Source organism: Nyctibius grandis, chromosome 3 (genome assembly GCF_013368605.1).
Source record: "Nyctibius grandis isolate bNycGra1 chromosome 3, bNycGra1.pri, whole genome shotgun sequence".
Lineage (NCBI taxonomy): Eukaryota > Metazoa > Chordata > Aves > Nyctibiiformes > Nyctibiidae > Nyctibius > Nyctibius grandis.
In genome coordinates this window covers 87,011,369-87,025,873 of record NC_090660.1, presented here as the reverse complement: position 1 = coordinate 87,025,873, position 14,505 = coordinate 87,011,369, and the positions used below count along the sequence as shown (strand labels likewise).

At 42.2% G+C, this 14,505-nt stretch overlaps 1 protein-coding gene across 3 annotated transcripts in view; it reads right to left on the bottom strand.

Moving 5' to 3' along the window:
- Nucleotides 1–14,505, bottom strand: part of ENPP2 (ectonucleotide pyrophosphatase/phosphodiesterase 2) — a 66,185-nt gene that overhangs the window by 40,437 nt on the left and 11,243 nt on the right. For all 3 annotated transcript variants that reach the window (XM_068396085.1, XM_068396083.1, XM_068396084.1), the window contains exons 6-9: nt 13,621–13,718; nt 12,447–12,526; nt 11,168–11,287; nt 189–244 (exon numbers count right to left, since the gene is read on the bottom strand). In XM_068396085.1, coding sequence (XP_068252186.1) covers nt 189–244; nt 11,168–11,287; nt 12,447–12,526; nt 13,621–13,718 — 354 coding nt within the window. The remainder of the gene's footprint in view (nt 1–188; nt 245–11,167; nt 11,288–12,446; nt 12,527–13,620; nt 13,719–14,505) is intronic.

Genomic DNA, 14,505 nt, shown 5'->3' with positions numbered 1-14,505 from the left:
TTAAAGCAGCAAACTGTAGCATTAGATTTACTTGTCAGAAACATTGCACAAGTGAAACAAGGTAGGGTTACAGGTACAGTCTCCAAGCTACCAAATGTTTAGAGTAAGGAAAACAACTTAATAAACACTTGCATCAAATTAATTCTGAATTATTAGTTACAAATCTCCACAAACTAGAGGGCACTTACACAGACCAGAAGAACGTGCCAGCATTCACCCCTTGCTTGGCTGCAGTAATCCAAATCTAATGAGGAAAATATAAGAGGATTAGAATGTGTTCAGATCTTTAATGACCCTCTGAAATCAAAACAAAATATTTTCAAGACACATTCTTCTACCCTGAGCCTAGAAGTGAAAATTGCAGTCTTCAGCCTGCATCCCTAATTCAAACACATGGAGTGACAAACCTATGCAAATTCTGTAGCAGTGGATCAGCCGTTGTGCTGTAGACTTTCACCCTTAAATCTTTGTGTTGCTTTTAATGCAAAGCATTAAGATTCATGGCCAGGAATTTCTCCAGTATTCCATTTGATTTTCAAAAACCAGCCATTACTCACCTGAGCCTTTTAGTGTTCAAGTTTTGGAGGACACTCAGTCAGGAAAGAACATGGCTTAACACTAATCAGTGTCTCCATAAATATCCCTCTTTCCCCATATTCTACCATCAGTATCCATCAACAGAAAACACATTAGGAAAGCGTACACAAAAAAGGGTGCACATGAGTGAGCGGGGTATAAAGACCTTCCTCCATAGATGTTTAAGAACTTTTTGAGATCACCCAAAGTGGTGATTGATGGAAATGACAGAAACAATCTCAATGAATTTTTCAAATCCTTTTTTTCAGTCCTTCAGATCCCATATATTTTTTGGGCTATAAATCAGTTTGTAGTAGCAAGTTCCACAATGTAGTCACACACTGCATGAGTGTATTTTTCTTTTTGTTTAGTTTAAACCTGCCAGTTTCACTGGGGTTAGGATACTGTTCTCATATTTTGAAAACAAGTTATTAATCCTTTCTCTTCCCACTTCCATACAACATTCATTATATTCTGCTCTATTTGTTCCTTTTCGAGCAGGAGAAGCCTTGGTTTGCTTGATCTTTCTCTAACGAAAGCCATGCCATACCACAGGTTATCCTCATTACCCTTCTTTTTGTCTCTCTCTCTCCCCACCACCCCCGCTCCCTGCTCTCTCCCTTCACCCTCTTTCTCTTTTCTATTCTATGAATATCTATACAAGGCAGGGGAATGAGAATGACCAAATGTCAGAAAGATCCACAATCAAGGAAAGCAAACAATATGAGTTTGTAGCCCTACAGAACTAAATTTAGAATTATAGAATGGTTTTGGTTGGAAAGGACCTTTAAGATCATCAAGTCCAACCCTTAACCTAGCACTGCCAAGTCCACCAAAAAAACACGTGCCCAAGCACCACATCTACTCATCTTTTCAATACCTCCAGGGGTGGTGACTCCACCACTTCCCTGGGCAGCCTGTTCCAATGCTTGATAACCCTTTCCATGAAGAAATTTTTCCTAATATCCAATCTAAACTTCCCCTGGCACAACTTGAGGTCGTTTCCTCTCATCCTATCACTTGCTACATGGGAGAAGAGACTAACACCCTCCTCGCCACAACCTCCTTTCAGGTAGTTGTAGAGAGCGATAAGGTCTCCCCTCAGCCTCCTTTTCTCCAGACTAAACAACCCCAGTTCCCTCAGCCGCTCCTCGTAAGACTTGTTCTCCAGACCCTTCACCAGCTTTGTTGCCCTTCATTGGACCCTCTCCAGCACCTCAATGTCTTTCTTGTAGTGAGGGGCCCAAAACTGAACACAGTATTCAAGGTGCGGCCTCACCAGTGCCGAGTACAGGGGGGCGATCACTTACTTCCCTAGTCCTGCTGGCCACACATATATTTGTCTTGCAAGGAACTATCCAAATTATCTCAAAACTCATTTCAGTAGTGGTAACGGCTTAAAGGCCAGCATTATCACAGAATCACAGAATCAATCAGATTGGAAGAGACCTCTGGGATCATCGAGTCCAACCATTGCCCTGACACCACCCTGTCAAATAGACCATGGCACTAAGTGCCATGTCCAGTCTTTCCTTAAACACATCCAGAGATGGTGACTGCACCACCTCCCTGGGCAGCCCATTCCAATGTCTAATGACCCTTTCTGAGAAGAAATGCTTCCTAATGTCTAACCTGAACCTCCCCTGGTGAAGCTTGAGACTATGTCCTCTTGTCCTATCACTAGTTGCCTGGGAGAAGAGGCCGGCTCCCACTCCGCTACAACCTCCCTTCAGGTAGTTGTAGACTGCAATAAGGTCTACAGCTAGATTATTTCTTCCCATTATTTATGCATACTGCAATTTATCCATTTCTTGAGCAGTTAAGCCAAAACATAATTCACTTACTTAATAATTGCAAAATCTTTAGTTTACTTTAAATCAACTTTTTGAAAATACATTCAAGGCCCCTCTACCTTGCCCAAACAGGCACTTATAAACTGTCATCTGGGCATGCATTATTCAAATATCATGCCTGAATTATTCATGCTTCAGTCTTAATTGAAATAAATTTGACATAGTGATGAAAGACCATTTGCACACAGAGACTATAGTTAACAGCAATTAAATTCGGATATGGTTATGTTATTTATGGGAAAATTTGTCATCTTTGCCTTTCCAATGCCCTGGAAACACCTCTTAACTTATCTCTCATCTTCTACTTTTCCAAATCTTACTGGATTCAATCCAGTTAGATTAAAATCACAGCTATAAAAGCTGGTAATGTATCCTCTTTTCCAGAAAATACATCCATGGTAACTCTATGGAAATGGTGGTTTACTAAATAAAATACAGCAAAAGCAGAAGCAGAATGGTCACAGATTTGCAGCCCACCCTTCTCTGTGTTCAGGTGCTTCTCCTCAAGAGTCTGATTTCAGGGTTGGTTCATATTAATCTATGCTCAAGCTGTCACTGAATGGGGAGTCCCCCAAGCATCTCCCCCCAGCAGCCTCTGCAGCCCCAGCCTTCCATCAGCACTGAGGTTTGCATGGAGACAATGACCAGAAGATCATGTGGCTGCAAAGTAACACCCTCAAAAAAAGAAAAAAATTATTTTGAATTTATATTGGAATTTGGTTTTGAATTGTTGAATGACAGGGATATTGCTTTCAAATGCTCACAGAATACTAGCCCTGACAGGGTGGGGCAGAAGGATGCAGGTGAACAGGAGAGATGAGGAAGTGTGCCTACAATCCACTGATCATGTCACTGAGCCCATTCGCTGCAGTTACAGGTGTGACTGCAATGCAAGGATGCATCCGCAAACTTGCTGGTGTCATGTAAATCAGCACAGGGTATACAACTTCAGCTGGACCCTGTGTCTAACTAAGGCAGTAGCTACTCCATATTTATTAGTGGTCCATGTGCTTCCCAGGTGAAAAAGGGCACACACTTAAAGCAATTACATTTTTCTTTGCATCACATATTTATTCCTAGAGCAGAACCCCATTAGCAGAGAAAAGAGGTCAAATACAAACTCAGCGTGAGGAGTGTCAGCTCCACAGCTGTTATGCTCTTTGGTCTTGCTGTACTTGGAAAACCATTGTCCCTGCAGAGTTGCAGCAGATTTATTTTTCTTTGAAAGTCTTTGTGTTCCTGCAAAGTTTAAATAATTTTGCAGACATCTTTGGGAAGGTACCAACAAACTAAGTCCAGGGAATTCAATATTTGGATTTTACCATCTGTTAACTCTAGGTTTGACTTTCTAGTGCTTTGGCCTGCACAAGTCCAAGTGGTCCAGCCTGCCTGGTTGGCCAAATCAGCCCAGCCAAGTTCCACCCTCAGCAGCTGAAGCTGTCCTCTTGACTGTAAGCACTGCTGAAATCACCCGTGACCCTGTCTATATTAGGCAGCAATTTTAAACAAGTGCCAAGAGACGCCTTCCCTCTGACCAAGCAAGTAAAATGGTAGTCATCTTGACAGATGAATAATTAAGCCCTATGTATACTGCCAAGGTACCCAGCATGCCTGCAAGAAGGTGGTAGCTGGTTTTTATTCCTGTAGAGCATAGAGTGTGCTTCATGAGTGCCATGTAATAACAGCACAAACACCTTTCTGAACAGGGAGTAATGCAAGTAAGTGGAGATCACTCTGAGTTGTGCACTCCTAAGCGAGCAGTAAGGGGAGAGCAGTAAGGGGAGAGCAGTCCAAAGGCACACGGACTGGCTTCAGACAGGGAAAACTGCACCCTCCCTGCTCCCAAGTATTTCACCTCAGGAATGCAGCCATTTACATTGGCATTAACAGTTTAGATGAGGACATGTGTCTGCTGCACTTGAAATAAGTTCAACAGCTAAGACAATGATCTGTTGAAGTCAAAGACTAGCAAATCAAAAGGCCCATATCTGACCACAACATCTGAGAACTGTGTCTGAATGACTCCATCCTGATTTTGCCAGGCAGAGCCTGGTTCAACTCAAGGTTACAACGACTTCCTCCCTCCTTTTCTTTTAAGGGGGGAAAAAAAGAAAAAAAGAAAAAAAAAGCCTTTGGTTTATTTAAAACCAAAATAAGAAAATTCAGCACTATTCAACATCATGCCTAAAGCCGCTACTCATAACAATACCTTTGCAGAGACATCTTTAAGCATGCATAGAAGCAGCAGTCATCTGGGCGGAAGAATTTCTATCTGCATTGAACAAGCTTTAAATCAAACTTCCAGTGTGTTTTAGAGTTGTGACAGTTATTGCTGATTAATCTAGTGGTAGCAATCTCTACCAGAAGTGCCCTTGGTTCGCCAGACCCTTTACTGGCTAGCTAAAATTAGACAACAGACTGGAGCAGCTGATGGGAGCACATAAGTTTCCTTACTGCCCCCAGCTATAGGATAGTAACTGTAGCAGAAAAACGTGGCAAGCTGTTACTGCAGTCTAATCACCAGTGAATATCTCTCTCTGTCTTTAAATTAAATTCACTGTCTTTCAAGGCAGACTACAAGTCGTGCTAACATGAGTCTACACTGTCAGTCAATGTAGGATAGAAAAAAAAGTTAGCTGATGCCCTCTCAACCTTGTCCATCCAAAACAATTGAAATTAAGAAGGGAATAAGGGTTATTGTTTCATTTCCTCTCTGTTGGTTAGAGTCACAGTCTTAAAGTTAATTAATCCTAGATGTTCCAGTACTGAGCATGTAAATGCAATGCGTTATATACACTCTATGGCTGGTCACATCTGTTCAGGTCACTTATCATAAAGTTTGCTGTGTTAGGCACTGCAAGGTCAGCACCATTTGTGAGCTTATGTAATTTATTTGCCATATGTAAATACATTGGTTTTAACTGTTAATATGTTAGAATTTTATAGTCAGCTCTTTAACTATATCAGATGTGCACCCCTGGTTCGCATATGGGACAAGCCTTATTGTATTGCAAGCTATTTAAAGCAGAGAGGAGGGGAATTTATATTTAAAAAAATCAAAGGTCAACCACTCTGTCTTCATACCATGCCACAGGAATTAGAGAATATCTAACTTTTCCAATGCAGAAAGACCTGTTAAATTATGGACCTATGGATTCAACCCTAATACACTGGCAAATGTCCCAAGAAATACTATACATGATTTTCTAGATGTATATGAAACATATCCTGTAAGTTGAATTATTGTCATTTTTATGTCTCTGTGTTGAGTGACTACAATTCTTCTCTTTTATTTATGGATAAAAACAGACAGGCTAAGCAATAGTTTAGGTTGCAATGCCATATGGAACATGGAAGTCCCAAGTTCTCCCTTCTTCTGAAGGCTAGACATGTTTGCATACAGATACTACATACAGAGTTATTCAAGATAGCTGTTGAATTGTCTTTGAAAACCTACACAGAAAGTGGGGCACCTCCCTACTTTTAATCTTACATGGATAAATAAGAGCCCATAACTTGGCAAAGGCTGCCCCGTATTTGTCACACTACGAAAGGACTGGCAGCAGCACATCTCAGGTCAGGGCTGATGGGAGGAACAGCTCTGAAGTCCAGCCCTTGGGCCAAGTTGTGCAAACACGCTCCTACTTGCCAACCAGGGAAGGAGATTCATGTCAGGAGCAGCGGAAGCACATACACCCACTGCGGCAGAGAGTTGGTAATGCATGAATGGGAAATCCCTTCCACGACCAGGCAAAGGTGAGAAAGGGGAAATCAAAGCATTTCTCAGGTAAAGAAATATGTACAAGATTGGTGCAAACATGCAGAATTAATATCAGGGCGGTGCCAAATGTTACACTCCTGCACCATTTGCAATTTGTCCTGGCAACAAGGTAAAATGTGGAGTAGCTCCTTCCACACTCCTTACTCTTTAACAGGACACAAATGATCTCACAGCCTTGACAACTAAGCATTGTCTTCTTGCCCAGACAGAAGATTTTGGTACAAGAAGCCTATTAAATAAGTACACAGACTCAAAGAGCCCTGCTGCTTGTTCATGGCTCAAGCTAGACAAAAAGAAATACTTACAAAAAGACAATTATAGACATGCCTCCTGCTTCCCTCACCAGTCAACAAAGAGATCGCAAAATGTATTCAGGACAATAGGGCAGATGACAGCTTGCTGCAGAGCCTGGGCTCCTTAGCTGTAACTATCCTGCCAATGCTCAGGCTGACTAGGCAAGAAAATGAAAATAAGAAGTTCTTTCTGTAATCGTTAGATAGTAAAAAAATCAACAAAATTCCAATAAACAGGAAAGCAAAATGGTTTTATCCCAAAGATTCATACAGATGTGGAATTTAGATAAAATTAGGAATATCCAGTTAAGATGTGTAGTGATGATGTCTACAGGCATACCTTGCAGACTGTAAAGACAGCTTCACAACATGCTGTCACTTGTCTAGGAACATCAAGGATTATCTCAGCATCTCAAGCTGGGCCCTTTTTGAGGGTTGTATTCTCTTTAAAAGGTCAATAGTGAAAATAAAGTTTCATACAAGGTGCCCTAAACAACCTTCAATACTTTTATAATTAAGATATTTCTGAAGAGAGAGGCATCTTTGGAGCCAGACTCAGATCCAAGCTAGGTTCCTTCTGAAGGAGCCTCTCTGTCCCCACTAACCACAGACCAGCAGTTTTATATCTGTCATCTTCTGACCTTGGGGAGGTCAATGGATTATTTCTAAGGATCATGAAGGATCACTAAAAAAAGCAATGTATTGTCTGTAGTGTAAGCTTAAGCTCACTACATCAAATCCAGACATGGAAAACTACTGCTTACAGAAGCCAAAGGCAGCTGGGGCCTAATTTAGTGCTTGAAGTTACTTGGGGTGAAAACAGAGTCTTAGTGTCATGAAAAGTGAGCAGTAAACTTAGTTTCCCCCTTGGGAGCATGGGCCCTGATGCTTACCACTTCTGTGAGATGCTGTAGCAATACAAGGAGTGGTTTGCGGCTGTGTCCTGTCAAATACTTTTGTTTTGAAAACAAGGTGGTTTTAAGCTTGTATAATAAATCAAGGTTGCATACTAAATCAGAAGACTGGATTTCAGGAAGTTCCACAAGCAGCAAGAGCACCTCACAACACTTCCAAGCTACCTTCTCCCCTCTTCTGCTTTTCCTAATGCTCTTAAAATTAATTTCTCATAATTCCTGGTGTAGAAATATTAAGTTACTCATCTGCCAAATCCCACTGATGTCCATGGTAATCTGCCTGTTACCCAGCAAGATGCTGAATATTAGAACAAGTAATTAAAAAAAAAGAAAAAACACCAAAAATCCCACATTTTAACAAAGCTATATACAATAGGCCAGTTTCCAGGAGCAGGAAAGTATTTCAGAAATTATCAACATTAAATTGCATTCTTTTCTAGGCAGTTTTAGCCATAAAACGAGGCTGGGCTGAGGGTCACAGACACTTTCTCTGCCTTCCTGGGCAGAAAAATATGAATTCCCAGTTCTGTGCAAACCGAGTACCACTCTGAAGTTGTTTGAGTACTCCAGTTTGAGACCCAAGACCTAAAAAGAACTAGATGAACATATGATATGACAGACAAGATTTCTGTGATATGTAGACCAGATTTCCCTTCTCCCTCCCTTAATTGTACTGCCTTGTCTTTCAATACTCAGCTATTTTTGGCAGTCTATATCAATGCAATATTTAACGAAAATTATAAAATGCATTAAAAAGGGACCACATCGAATGCATATATAGATGACTTTTTCTCTTGTCAAAATCTGCAATTCTCTTATCATCAAATGTGCAATTCCTCCACATGCAAAGAGAGTGTCATTTACATCATATTTCTGCAAGAGATCTACCACCTCCTTACCTAGCCACTATGGCCGCTCTGTCAGGTTTGACGAACTTACAGGTTTCCCTCATATCAAATGTGTGTGGACTGAATTATAGCCCTTCCTTTATGCATTTGTTTCCAGTTCTCCAAAGACATTTCCAGTTTGTTACATTATTTACGTGTTTTTCCTTTTTAACACTTCTTCAGATCAGCTGGTTTATTTTATTGTCCTTACTTGTGTGTGCAACACTCCCCCCCATCCTCTGAGGATTTCATCCAGCGTATGGTCATCCACTGTTGTGTAACTTTCTTGAACCCTTCTCAGCTGACATTTTTTGTGACCCTTGTTTACAATCCAAAAAACTATTATTATCTGGAGCAGCATAGATGTTTCTAATGGATGGGTGTGGAAATTACCAATATTCCCCACTCAACACAGCAGGTGATGAAGTATTTATAGACTTACGTCGTACTTTAAAAATATCATAGTTTAAAAATAGACACATTTGTACAGTCCCCAATAGTTAGTTCCCATTAACTCTTACCTCCTTGTGATTAAGGTAAGATGCACAATTAAACTTGCAATGCATAATTAAACTACAGCTGCTTAACAAGTTGTCACACAGCAGTTGAGCCACAATATTGTCTATGAGCTCAACGCCTGACTGCAGCAGCCACAATTTGTTAGCTGTGTGGCTCCGGCTGTAGCTGAGATGGAGAAAGAGGTTACCTGCTGCCGCCCTTCCTCTGTTCCTAGTTTTGATCCTGCTTCTTTGCTCACATAGAATCATAGAGTGGTTTGGGTTGGAAGGGACCTTAAAGATCATCTAATTCCAACCCCCCTGCCACGGGCAGGGACACCTTCCACCAGACCAGGTTCCTCAAAGCCCCATCCAACCTGGCCTTAAACACTGCCAGGGAGAGGGCAGCCACAGCTTCTCTGGGTAACCTGTGACAGTGTCTCACCACCCTCACAGTAGAGAATTTCTTCCTAATATCTAATCTATATCTACCTTCTTTCAGTTTAAAACTGTTCCACCACGTCCTGTCACTACTTGCCCTTGTAAAAAGCCCCTCTCCCGCTTTCCTGTAGGCCCCCTTCAGGTACTGGAAGGCTGCTAGAAGGTCTCCCCCCAGCTTTCTCTTCTCCAGGCTGAACAGCCCCAACCCTCTCAGCCTGTCTTCATAGCAGAGGTGCTCCAGCCCTCTGATCATCTTCGTGGACCTCCTCTGGACTTGTTCCAACAGCTCCATGTCCTTCTTATGTTGGGGGTCCCAGAGCTGAATGCAGTACTCCAGGTGGGGTCTCACAAGAGTGGAGCAGAGAGGCAGAATTACCTCCCTCGACCAGCTGGCCACGCTTCTTTCGATGCAGCCCCGGATACGGTTGGCCTTCTGGGCTGCAAGCACGCACTGCCGGCTCATGTTGAGCTTCTCATCAACCATCACCCCCAAGTCCTTCTCCTCAGGGCTGCTCTCAATCCATTCTCCACCCAGCCTGTATTTGTGCTTGGGATTGCCCCAACCCACGTGCTTTGAGTTGGAAGAGACCTTAAAGATCATCTAGTTCTAACTCCCCTGCCATGGGCAGGGACACCTTTCCACTAGACCAGGTTGCTCAAAGCCCCATCCAACCTGTGACCCCCGACCCACATCTAGGAGGATAATAGCTAGGCACCTTCCTCACCCTCCCCTCTCCACACAGCCTGTGCTGAAAGCTAACCCGGGTCATAGCTGGGTGAGCGAGTGACTATGCTCACTGTCATGCTGACAAATTTTACAAGAGCACAAATACCTCATTCTGGCTCAGCTACAGCCAGACACATCTGCCTGTCACACATCTGCCTGCAGCTCTGAATTGTCTTGTCTCGCATTTGTTGCAGACTAAAACCACATGCAGACACATAACACACACACTTGCTAAGCCTAAAACCATCTGAGTAACTTCCTTTAATCTCTTCGATATTTCTGTCTTAAGAGATTTGGGAGATGACACTGATCACTTTAACAAACAGCAATGACAGATTATGGTGTTCCCAAACCCTTTCCCATCTCCCCACTTCTACCACCCCACCCTTTTGTGGGGTTAACTGGTCAGGGAGCTTTTAAACTATAGCTCCCTAAGCAACCAGTGCAATGAAAAGTGCGTGCACCTTGGCTGCTTGCACATGAAACTTATGAGTTTAATTTAAACCCACTTTTGTCGGCAAAGCAAGCCACCACAGCATGCACTAATAAGGGAAAGTGCAGCAGAAGCAAGGGGACTTTCTCAGCTGTAGCAAAGCAGAATACTTTGAAGGAGGCCTTTCCTTGCCCAGAATAAGGATTCAGAGCTAGAGAAACCACCAAGTCCAACACTAATCTAAGAGAGGGGACCATAGTTCAGCTACTGCTGCTGTGCTTGAAGTAGAAATTAATTCAGAAACTTTTGCAGCCTCTGCAGCAAGTCAGGTAACAGCCATCGCCTGTGGACTTGATAAATGATAATTATGAAGTTGTGCCATGCTACACTGACAGAACATTAATACTAAAACTGCCACAAGAACATTACTAGGACGAAAACCTGAGAAGCCCATAATGAAAAGGAAACATTATGCCACGGTGACAAAAATATAGTAATTTGTGTTAAACTGCTGCCTAAAGTGAGGTTTTTTTCCTAGCCACACTTATCAACACAAGCACCTTTCCATAATCAATGGCTTTATTATTCCAAAAAGCAAAAGCCAACTCAAAACGTTATATTGAGAGACAGAGGGCCAGCCAGGGGGGGAGATTAAGTACAAATTGTTCACAGATGTATTTTTTTAATTATTATTATTGGCTATGTTCCACAGCACAGGGGGAGGGGAGGGAGAAGGGAGGGAAGAGGAGGGAATCTGAAACTTACTGGTTGACCTCCCCACCATCTGTGATTGAATTTCTCTCGCCCTCGAAGACTGAAGCTGGCATCAAACACTGGGTCATACATCGAATTGCCAACGATTCCATGTGATTCAGGATAGAGTCCCTTTATGCAGAAGTAGATTAATTAGTAAAACCCTAATGCACACAAATCCAGTTCTTCATAGCTATCTGCAAGTGCCACTAAATTATTTTAAAATAAGTATCTTTGTAACTGCAGACCAGAAAAATTTGTAACTTTAAGATAAGCACATTTAAAACTAGCTGTAGTAATGAAATAAATAGTTGACTGAATTGTGCTAAAAAGCACAAAAACTCCTGTTACTCGATACTTTAAAGTACTTTCACACTGGTTAAAAGTTAGTTTGAGGCCACCTAAAGCAAGCAAAAATTTATGAAAAGAAGATTGATTTGAACTTTCAGTTCCTTTTCATGAATTCCCTTACTGGAAACAGTAACTCATTCCCTGGTTGCAAGAGTAACACTTAGCATTTCCATTTTATAACGTTTTGTCTTCATCAGAGCCTCTGTGACATAAGAGTTATTTCAAGAAAAAACAGGCAAGTCACCAAAGCCATGGCTTTATATCACAATTTCTCCAGCACTAAAGGCAATTTAAGTGGTTTCTGCTTTCTCTTGGCCCTCTCCCATGCCCAGCTATTCTTTTCTCCATCCCCTCCTTTCTCTTCCCATTTAACATTTGTGCAGAGGCTGCAGGAAAAAAAAGGAGGGGGGGAAAAATGCAGCTGCAGGTAGGAAGTCCCTTAGCCCATCTTTGGGAGCACTGTCACACAGGGGCATTTGCATCCCAGGGTGGGGACAGCCTGGCTGCCAGCCATGCCACCAGCGTGCAGAAGTGATGGTTTGTTTTACTGCAGGGCCAGCACAGCATCCAGACGCACTCAGCAGCTGTAAAGTTTAAGTCGGCTGCTAAGTCAGCCCCACTGACTCCAGCTACTGCAACGAAGGAACAACTGCTGGTTGTATTCTGGGTAGAAAAACTGTGACCTGTAATTACACAGCAGTACAAATAACTGCAAAAGCAGGCATAAGAAAGCACAGGGAAGCTGTAACACAGTGTATAATGGTGAGATACATTTTATCTCAGAACGTCAAAATACCGAAGAAAATACTGAACAGAACTGAAGGCCAAAAAGGATGGACAGCAAAACAGTTTTATTAAAAAAAAATCTTGCTTCCCACAACCCACATTTCTACTGCAGTGCAACATTTTATCATCAAAAAAATCTTCCCAAGGGACTTACAGTAGCAAGGGTGTACAAGTTGGGGAAGGTTTTTGTAGGGTAGACAGGTCTCATGTAAGGAGAATGTGTTCCACAAGATCCTGAAAAATCAATAGGGAACAACAAACATTAGGAATTGAAGCGCTCAGGACATGGAAACAAAACCAGAGGAAGTAATTTGCTGTGACTCCAAATGCTGCAGGAACCAGTTAAATTTTAACCGATTTACACAAACTTTCTGCTGCTTAACGTTGGCAGGTCTTCCCGTGAGACAGTAGTAAATCCACTCACGCACTCTTTGTACTTCACAATAAACAACTGAAATAATGCAGCCAGAGGACCTACAGAACCAGCTATGTTTCCACAGACTGGTTTCCTTTCTGAGCTAGCCTCCTTCCAGAGTCCAGAGTCATTGGAGTATCTTGCTAAGTAAAACAACATCAGAAAAACACAGGCTAATTTTAAGCGACAAATACACTAAAGCTGCAGTTTCACAATGGGCTTTGGCCACAGCTCCCCAGATGGGCTATACAAATACGAAGGCCAGGACACACACAGGGAAAAAAAACCAAACAAACACCTTTCAAGGGTATGGGCACACACACAAACTACCATGCTATACTGAGAAGTTCAAAGATGCATTGTGTCCAGGACTCCAAAAAAACAGAGGTGAGTGCAAGGGCTGCTTGTTGCTGGGCATGTCCCCAGCCAGTTATCACACATTCACTGCAGTTCCTGCACCCACTTACCCATACGTTCAACATTTCTGAATCAAGTGGAAAATTTTGTGGGCACCTCCCAACTAGCCTGTAAGAGTGCGTGACACATATCATGTACTGAAGATGCAGTACATGATTTTCTTTCCTGACAAATCCATATGAAGGTCACTGATTCTGAGCAGCATTCTCCAAGGCAGCAGCTCTCTTCCCACTCTCTGATTGCTGTGCACTGCTTCAGCCAAGGTGCTTTCAAGCCCCCAGTTGATATCATCTAAACCAAACAGGACTTCTGCCATTTCACTTTCACAGAAAAAGACTTAATCTTTGTTAGACCTTTCAGTCAGGGGAGCCCTGCGTTTGGAGCAGCCCTTCTACTCATGAGCTCCATGCTGACTTCTATTGCTCAATGAACAATAAAAACAACTGGGCTGCAAGAGATTGTCTTTCGTTTACTGTAAGAAAACAGATGTACTCACTCAGTTTTTCAATATTGGGAATGACCTTGTTCCCTTTCTTCATATACGATGCACGGAAACCATCAACAGAGAAGATGATCAAAGGAGGACGAACAAAGCTAAAAGCAAAAGCAGTGGGAATGTAAGGCAGCATTTCAAAATGTTGGGTTTTTTTTTTTACTTCCACTTGCTCACTGAGACTCCAGAGAATCTAAAGTACAGTTACTGCATATGCTATATGTCTATAATGTTTTTGCTTACTTAACAGATCAGCACAAACTGATAATCTTCTTACTTAGTAACACCCAGTGTTGCTCACAGTCAGTGAAAGGGCTGAGCTCCAACATAAAAGAACAGCTAAGAGCATGTAGCCCAAAAAGGCAAGTGCTTATAGAAGGAGATGGAGAAGGAAAAGAAATGGTATGCATAAGTACCCACCCTAGCATACAATCTGTAGTTAAAAACCACATGTCTCAGGACAGCTGGTCTTCTCTCTTCACAAACAAAAGTCCACGTGGCATTTTGAGTGAGCTCTGTGAGGCAAAGCTCATTCTCGCATACTAAAGATGACAGTATTTCATGTTATTTTATTACATTTTTATTTACTACTGCTACTGGGAGTTGACTCTAAGCAGGCAGAGATGTGTCCTGGATGGACACACCTGAGCTTTTAACGTTAGTCACCTGCTGCAGGGGTAAGCAGCCATCACTGTCACCAGGAGAAGCAGGGGCTCCTACCTTCTCCAAACTACCCTCCTAATAGCACAGACCAAGCTGCAACCCAACTAAGTCAAGCCTGTATCCCACCGCAATTTAGAAATCCTTTCATTTAGGAAGTTAACACTAAAAGTACAAAATCCAATTAAAAAAAAAAAAGTCCTGAACTGTGTTCACATGTGGCTCAAC